Source organism: Echinops telfairi, unplaced genomic scaffold (assembly GCF_000313985.2).
Source record: "Echinops telfairi isolate 266 unplaced genomic scaffold, ASM31398v2 ScPeMD7_7469;HRSCAF=8507_1, whole genome shotgun sequence".
Lineage (NCBI taxonomy): Eukaryota > Metazoa > Chordata > Mammalia > Afrosoricida > Tenrecidae > Echinops > Echinops telfairi.
In genome coordinates, this window is record NW_022111373.1 from 4,095,108 (window position 1) to 4,103,961 (window position 8,854).

Here is an 8,854-nt window from a genome sequence, read left to right on the forward strand (position 1 = left end):
GGGTCAGTGCCATAGTTCTGTTCAAATAACCTACACACTCTGTATTTGTGTGCCAGGTACGCGTTTCCTCTCTTGAGGGGTCAGCTGACACAGACCCCTCTGCTAAAAGTTTTCTACAGCAAATTGGCAGAGAAATGGTTGTCGAAAGCACCTGGTGGGGAGAGGGCGAGGTGGGCAACAATGGCAGAACACGTAACCCAGACGAGGGTGCAATCTTGATCATTGTATTAACCACTTATCCTTAGGAACATGCCATTCAGGCATGCCCTGAATGCCCCCCACTCCCACCCCAAAGCTGCACTGCCCTTCCATCCCCCCAGGAACAAGATAAGACCCATCTCCATCCTCCCCATGATCTCCCTTCCCATTTCTGCTGGATGGGGCAGTAGGGGAAGGGGGGGGGGACAGACTTGCAGATGTGTGTGTGGTTCCTGCCTGTGGGGACTTGATCACGAGCTTGGGGAAGAAAGCCTACTCCATGGAGAGACGAGGACAGAGAAGGGCTTGGGGAGGGTCTTACCAGGGACTCTCTGGAAAGAAATACAGGGCTAAAGGCAAATCCCACCTAAGCACAAATGTTATATCTCATGCCAGACCTGAGATATAAACCTGTTGTCTGATCCTTGTGCAATGGTAGAAGTGTAAGACAGAGAACAAGTGTTGTGATTTCCAGTAGTGGACATCCAGCCCTTCCACGTGCCTCTGTGGGGTCAGCCATCCCTCGGGGTGTCAGGTCACCTTTCTGGGGCTGGGGCTGAGCCTTAGGATATGGTGGCAGCCTAGAAGATGCAGCTCAAATGGGAAGGGGGGTTCTTGGTGGAGCCTGGAGGACGGTCAGCCCCAGAGATGAGATCCAGTGTCAAGCTGGGCGGCTCAGCCAAACCCTGGAGCCACTTAGGCAGCGCCCAAGAAGGCTCCAGGTAACTTCAGCGCTCCTTTCTCATGTCTGAACCTTCTGGAATTCTCAGGCTCCCCCAGAGTGACTGAATAACAGTGAGGAACTGGGTCAGGCTCTGAGAGGAAAATTCCAGAGACGCGTCCACAAATGCTCCCTGTGGGCTTCAGCTTGGCTCCCCTCCCAAGGCCGAGCCAGGCAAGACCTCACGGGGAGGGCACGCCTCCTCTCCCACAGTGCTGGGTCTGCAGGGAGCCCAGGCCGATTCCGATCTGCAGACACATCAGTCTGCCCTCCAGCTGCTGTGGCCAGGCCCAAAGAGGGCAAGCAGGGAATGGATCGAGTACCTCTTCCTTACATGTTCAGGACACAAAACCACCAGGCTGAGGCTCTCCTTGAAGCTTCAAGGAGTTCCCATGGCCAGGGTCATAACCGCCCCCTTCTGCTAGCCCAGAGCCTCCCCTGTGCGGGCCCAGAGCCACCTCCAGGTGGCCACTGAGCAGACCAAAGGCCAGTCATTTTCCTAAGGCACGTGCTCCACTCTCACCGGGTCTTTCTGGGTCCTTTGTCCTGGAATGCTGTTTGGATATGGTCAAGGGTTCTGGTAGCCTTCCATGACCTGCCACGTCAGATCCGGCCCGTGGCTTCTGCAGATTTGATCTGTCCTCATCATTGCCTCTCACCCAGTCCTTCCATCACTCACGGTTTGTCTGTCTCCCCCGAGAGCCACAGAAATCAGGTTTGGGAGGAGAGGGTGGTCCCTGTGAGGATCTTGTGAATCCCCAACACCAGATCAAACAAACCCAACAAGACTCACCGGCAGTGAGTCAGTGCTGACTCCGAGTGACCCTGTCAGCCAGGGTGGAACTGAACCCGTAGCTCTTTGCAGGAGAAGAGGCCCCGTCTTCCTCCTGCAGAGCAGCTGGTGGTTTCTAACTGCAGGCCTTGCTCTTCGCAGCCCAGAGCATGACCACTGCGCATGACCACTGTGCCCACGGCCATGGCTGCCATTTGACTCCGCCCAGACCCTCCCCGCACACACTTTCAATCGTTTATCCGGGGGTGATGGATGCACCAAAGAGCTCAGGAAGCTTGTCTACCTGCCAATGTTCTTCTACTTTTGAGACTAATACATCTAGAAAGAACATGCTCAGTAGCTTAGCACCATCTGGTAAATGGGATGGCCCATCAAGCTGAGCATTGCTGCCTCTCCTTAGCACTGGCCTCTGAATGTCACTCGGGACCCAGCACCATGTACTTAAGACATCATCCCCTTTTCTTTCTGGAAGCGTGTTTTATACAGTATACAGTGCCTCGGGGAGGAGATGATATCAGAAAAATAATTTGCCTCCATAGGCTCTTTGAGAGCCTAATAGATTTCATTTGGGGTGAAGAAATAGAAGCATCTAAGATAAAAACATCACATCCAGTTTGAATCTTCACTTGGGTCCCTCGGTATTGTTGCTGACTGAATATCGCAAACTGTGCTTCTGCCTCAAACACCAAAAGGGAAAGAGAGGGACCACAGAGGCCCCATAAAAAGAAAGTACAAGAGTGGAACAGCTCTAAGTGCGCCTACTCGTAACTGTAAAGACAGAAATGATATTGTGTCTTTATGGCGTTGTTTTCTACTACGCAATCTCAGTCCTGCGGCCTTTCTTCCAAAGATACGGTGTCCGGACCTCTTCCTCGCCCCCCAAGGCACGGTCGGCGGTGACCCGAGGGAATACCCCAGCTGTGCTCTGACGGAGCAGAGACCTCCACCTCCCCTCCTGTGCCCTCCGTGTTTCTGTACTGTCGACTTGAGACGGTCCCACTGCTGGATCCCTCATCGGAGTGTGGACTTTGCCTCTCTCCTTTCCCAGGGTGTTCCCAGTTCCTAGCACATTCCAGAGACTCTAAAAGTGAGTGTTTGTCAAATTAACATTGACCGTATGAGAGCGAACGAACGCCCGGGGGACTACTGTGAAATCAATTGGCCCCACACGCACAGGGCAGTGGATTCTTTCACAGTCAGAGCAAGTTGGCTTCTGGTACTTCTGCCCTTTATATTGAGCCCTTTGGGGTGATTTTGAATCTTACACGTTTCAGATAGTACATTCCTATCTTCCTCAACATGGGGTCATCTGCAACTCTGGGTCTTCCCTAAGTTCGGGGGTGATGAAACAGGACCACTTGGTACTTGCTCGACCAAGACAAGGACAAGAGGGTGATGCTGTGAGAGGTGCCATCAGGGGTAGGTAGGTGCAGACAAAGAGCAGTGGAGGACACGGATTCCGGGAACAGGAGGTGGAGGACTATCCTGGGCCTGGAAGTGTGGGGAGGTCCACTGGAGGAGGAAGGAGTCCGATGGAGCCAGGAGGAGTGAAGGAGGTTAGACAAGTGGAGGTGACCTCATTTACAGCCCCTGACTATGTGGAGGTGGAGAGGACTTGGATTTCGCATCAGCGTTTGGCTACAGGGAGGACAAAGACAGAGACAAAGCCTGAGGAACCAAGCGGGCAGTTTCAAGGCCGCCCTGACAGCTGAGACCAGAGCTTATGGAACCTGGCCTGGCTGGAGTGGGAGAGCAGAAGGCACAGCAGAGCTGGTAAGATGGGGTGCCTGTGGGTCAGCCACGGTGGAAAGTGGTGCTGCAATTTCCCACCTGCGGGAGGGGAGAGGGTGAGCAGTGAAGGAAGGAAGGAAGGAAGGAAGGAAGGAAGGAAGGAAGGAAGGAAGGAAGGAAGGAAGGAAGGAAGATATCCCCCCTTTCTGGATGAGCCGTGTACCCGCTGTGTGGCCCTGGGAAGATCCCTGGTGCTCTCTGAACCTGTGCCAGGTGAAGCACTCGCCTACCTGGGCCACAGGTGAAGATGTTGGTGCAGGGCCCACAATGTTTGAAATGATGACCATCTCCCCGACTCCCTTCTCGGTCATCTCACATTCCCCCCCAAAGGGCCGAGCCCCCTCCCGGGACTGGAAGGGTGGCTATGGTGCTTACTTTGAGACCTTCCTGTCGGTAGCTCTGGGAGATACAGTCCAGGACGCCTCTGTATTTGCTGAAATAAACCCCATCTGCCTGGAGTCGACTTTTCATCACATCCATCGGAGTTGCTGTCCCCCAAGAAATCGCTCCTGGAAAGAGAGATAAGCATGCGTCAGGGGCTGGGCTCAGGGTGAGGTTCTCAGAAGGCTGGGTTCTGGGCTTCCAGAACTTCCACCTGGGCTTCCAGTCCTCCGCCTCCTACCCCCGGAATCCATGTCCTTCAGTGCTCTTTGTCTGCACCTACCTACCCCTGATGGCGCCTCTCACAGCATCACCCTCTTGTCCTCGCCATGGTTGAGCAAGTACCAGGCGGTCCTGTTTCCAGCACTTTCTCTAGAACTGGCCTGAGTCTCTTACCTAGTCTATGCCCCGGGCCGTTCATCTACACAATGGAAATAGGAGGTTCAAACGAACCTTGTTCAAAAGGAGAAATGATAACACGATCGAATTTTTTTAAAATTCTAGAACAGGAGCACAGACTCCTTTGTCATTGTCACTGTTGTTGTCACTGTTGTTCGGTGCCGCTCAGTGGGTTCTGACACCTAGAGCCCTTCCGTGCAACAAAGCCAAACGATCCTGGTCCCACACTAGCTGTCGCCCCCCTCCTCGTCTTGTTTGAGCCATCGCTGCAGCCGTGTGTCGGTCCTCCCCAGGGAGGACCTGCCTCTTTTTCACTGCCCCTCCGCGTCCCCAAACATGACGTTGCCTTTCTCCGGGGCCTGGGTTCTGTTGACAACATGTCCAAATACATGAGCTGAAAGCTCACCATCCCTGCCTCTAAGGAGCATCCTGGCTGCACTTCTTCTCCCAGGGCAGATCTGTGCTCTTTGGGCAGTCCAGGGTCCTTCCAGTAGTCTCTGCCAGCACCATAGTTTCAACGCACTGACTTTTCTTCGGCTTCCTTGTTTAATGTCCAGTGTTCACATGCATACGAGGCAAAGGAAAACACTGTGGCTCAGGGCAGGCGCACCTTCGTCCTCAAAGCAACCACCTTGCTTTTCAACACCTTAAAGAGGGCTGTGCAGCCGCAGATTCACCCCATGCAATGCACACAGCTTCCCCTGGGCACACTTTCAAGCTGGTGGCTTGGGGGGAGGTGTTGTGGTGTGTGCGCTGTCCAGCCGGTGTCACCCCCCCTGCCCAAGTTAGGAAAATCACATTCCTGGTTCTGGGCGAGGAGATGGGTGCATGAAGCAACATGAGATATTAGCCCTTGTTTGGTTTTAAATTACGGACTATCATTAATGGTGCTTAGAACTGGATTTCTCCACCCTACCCCACCCCCGCCCCTCAAATGAAAAACTTGTCTCTTCCTTCGAGATTTCCTGGCGGATAACAAGCTGGAGTCCGTTTTATGGGTGAGAGCGAGGAGCAGTGCGCAGCCTGATTTCAAACGGAGCCGTGAGCCGGGCTGAAGATCAAGGAAACACATTTCACACATACACCCAACGAAATGAGCCCTGTGCCCGCGAGGCTCACATGCACAAGGCAGGTCCAGCATCTGGCACGGTGGCAGGTCCACCGCCCCAAACCTCACTGCTGGCCAGTCCATTCCGACTCATAGCACCCTTAGTGGGATAGTGGCAGCAGGAAGCCTCAACTTTTCCCTGAGGAGCAACTGGTGGCTTTGAACTACAAATCTTGTTAGCCGTAGAATGAGTAACCCACTATACAGCACAGTTCCTGGGAACCAGGAGACAGAGCCCAGGGTACAGCCTGGGAGTGCAGTTTTGGGGGCTCCGCAGAGGTAGGATGTACTGTGACCATACACACAAAAAAGCTGAACACCACTAGTAGATTTGCTACTGGCCAAGGAAGCGTCCACCTAGATTGTAAAACGAAAAACCAAGTTCACTGCCATCAAATCAATTCTGACTCAGAGCAGCCCTTAAGGAAAAAGTAGAGCTGCCCCTGTGGGTTTCTGACACTGCAAATCTTCACAGGAGCAGACAGACTCCTCTTTCTCCGGGGGAGCAGCTGGTGGTTTGGAATTGATGAACTTGTGGTTAGAGGCCCACGTGTAATTCACTATGTCACCAGGGCTCTTTGGATGGTAAAAAAGAGCATTAAAACATCTCACTGCCATTGAGTTGATTCCAGAGAATAGAGTAAAACTCCCCCTTTGGGGTTTTGAGGTTGTAAATCTTTATCAGAACAAAAAGCCTATCTTTCTCCTGTGGAGTGGCTGGTAGGTTTGAACCACTGACCTTTTGGTTAGCAGCCCAATTCATAATCCACCACACCACTCCCTCACTGCCATTGAATCCATGCCGGTTCACGGCGGCCCCATAGGGCCGAGGAGAATGGCCCCTGTTGGTTTCTGAGACTGTAGCTCTTCATGGTAGTAGAAAGCCTTGTCTTTGTCCCATGGAGCTGCTGCTGCTGCTTGACAGACTGCTGACCTGCTGAGCTGCCAAGCGAGCGACCGCTATGTCACCAGGGCTCCTAACAAGAGCAAGTGCCAGCCTTTGAACATCTCTTTTCTAAACATGTGGGAGAGAAGCCTTGGAACAATATGCCACCGGGTCACCTGACAAAACAATCTCAGCTGCCCTAGTTTGAAAACTTTGGTGATTTTAATGGACTGTAGGAAAACAGGACCCAGTTATTGTGTAAACACAGAAATTAACACATTCTTGGGTGGAGAGAGAACAAGCCTGTTGATGCCAAAGTCCAGGGCTGCTGGTTTGCAGGGTTTTGTAATTGCTCCCCAGAGTTCCCAAAAGAGACCTCAGTCTGTCCAGGCCCTCTGTCCATCCCAGGCTTCAGCCCCCTCGGACTCCTGCCCAGGTCCCTCTGGGCTCCCCCTGGGCCTCAAAGGCCTTATCTGCAGGGATGAGAGACCATTTCTACAGGAGTTGACCCAGCCACTGCCCTGCTATGCCCCTTTGTCCCGGAGCCCCGGATGAGGGTGCTTCACCTGAGATCAGCCTGCCTGGCCAATCCCACCTGCTCTCAGCAGACATGGACTTGTGTGTCCACTTAGCCGACACGGACTTCAGGAGTGCTCCCTGTGAACCAGGGACCACGCGGGCCTCAGAAACCTGGGGTCGAGCAAGAACAGGGTGAAGATCTGCGTTATTCGTTTGTTGGGAGTTTGTTGTTGTTGTTGTTGATGATGATAATTGGGAATTTCAATGTTCTTCTCTCTGTTGGCTCTTTCCCACCAGCCTCCAACACAACCATGCTCCAAAAGCCACTCTTTCCAACTGGGGTGCCCCATCGTTCCTCGTCATGGGGAATCCCACAGAAGTTCTTGTGGCTTGGCTGTTCCCATCCCTCGCATCCCCCTGCTTTGGGATCTCAGGCCCACGTGGAGCCACCGGCCTGAGCCAACCAGCTGGGCTCCTGCCTCATCCTCTTTTTGCCGGATGTCATCTCCATCGGATCTTTGCCTGCTTCTCTCTGCTGAAAGGGCTTTGGTGAACGTCCTCGTGAAGTCCACATTCTAAATCCAGCGGCCACTTGTCTCCTCTCTTACCTTCCTTGGCCTCACCGCAGCATGGGTCATGGTCGAGCCTGTCTTACTCTTTCACAAAGCAGAATACATCTCATCCTCCCCTCGCTCTTTCCTTTCCTTTCTTTTCCCTACCCTTCCTCTCTGCCCCACCTTCTCACTTATCTTGTCTCCCTCCTTGGGACCTTATCATCTGCTCCACCTCTTAAGGACTCTGTCCTTGACCCTGTCTACCTCGCACACCCAGCCTCATAACCAAATACCATCTACATGCTGATGACTCCCAGCCTCCAGCTGGGCTTCTCCCAGGAGCTCTAGGTCTGTGCATCACACCCGCCCCCCCAAATACCTGCACCTCCCCAAGGATGGTTCACAGGTCTCCGGTGGCCCAATGGCCCATACAGCCCTATCTCAGTGAATGGAAACCCATTCTTCCAGTTTCTCAAGCTAAAAATATTGGAAGCGTTCTTGACACTGCTTTTCCTTCACAATACACCAAATATTTCCCCCTCTCCCTAAACCAGACCCACGGCCATTGCCTCAGAACACCCTTAGAGGGATTCCAAGAGGATGACGTCTTACAGGAGTAGACGTCACCGTGCTTCTCCCCAGGAGTGACTGGGGGAGTTGCTTCACCAACCTTGCAGTTAGCCCTCCAATGCCTGACCCGTAGTACCACCAGGACTCCTGCTGTCCACTGTCTACTGAGAGATACCCCCCGGGTCCTGACTCCCAGGGTGGCTTGCTTTAACTACTGTAATAACGTTCCATCTGGTGTGGCAAGCCAACCCTCCTGACAGCAGCCCGAGTCGTCCTTGGACAACCCTGGAATTACAAATCACTCCCTGACTGAGTCCCGGTGCCCCCTCCTCTTTTATTAAGAGTGCTGAGCACAGAAATCAATATCCTGGCAGCCCATCGCCTAGCTGCTAGGCCACAAGGGCTCCTGGTAGCCTCAGATTAGATTACTTAATCTCTCTGACCTTCTGTTTCTTCAGTTGAAAAGGCAAGATTGGTCCTTACCTTAGGGAATGAACAAAATCCTCAGACAGCTAGCAGATACTCAATATAAGACCTCAAAACCAAACCAAACCAATAAACAAAACACACCAAATGCACTGCTGACTGGTGTTGACTGCTGGCTTTTAGCGACCCCCCCACCTCCACCCCCCGCCCCAGGACAGAGTAGAACAGCCCCTGTGAGTTTCCAAGTCTATAACTCTATATGGGCTTGTAAAGCACTGTCTTTCTCCAGAGGAGAGGCTGGTAGTTTTGACCTGCAGAACTTGTGGTTAGCAGCCCAAGGCTTACTGCTCCACGGCTCCTTCTGGTACAGGTCAAGTGCTTCAAAGAGATCTATCGACTGAACCTAAGTTAAGACTTGACCCTAAAGCTTTTAAGACCCCAGACGGGCACCATCAGCTTTCTTCACCACATTTGCTTATTCACCCGGTTTGTTTTCAGCGGTTGTGTC

At 52.9% G+C, this 8,854-nt stretch overlaps 1 protein-coding gene across 3 annotated transcripts in view; it reads right to left on the reverse strand.

The window, feature by feature from the left end:
* The window catches only part of SLC25A48 (solute carrier family 25 member 48), a 60,494-nt gene that overhangs the window by 6,821 nt on the left and 44,819 nt on the right, over nt 1–8,854 (reverse strand). For all 3 annotated transcript variants that reach the window (XM_045285368.1, XM_045285369.1, XM_030888965.2), the window contains exon 6: nt 3,879–4,012. In XM_045285368.1, coding sequence (XP_045141303.1) covers nt 3,879–4,012 — 134 coding nt within the window. The remainder of the gene's footprint in view (nt 1–3,878; nt 4,013–8,854) is intronic.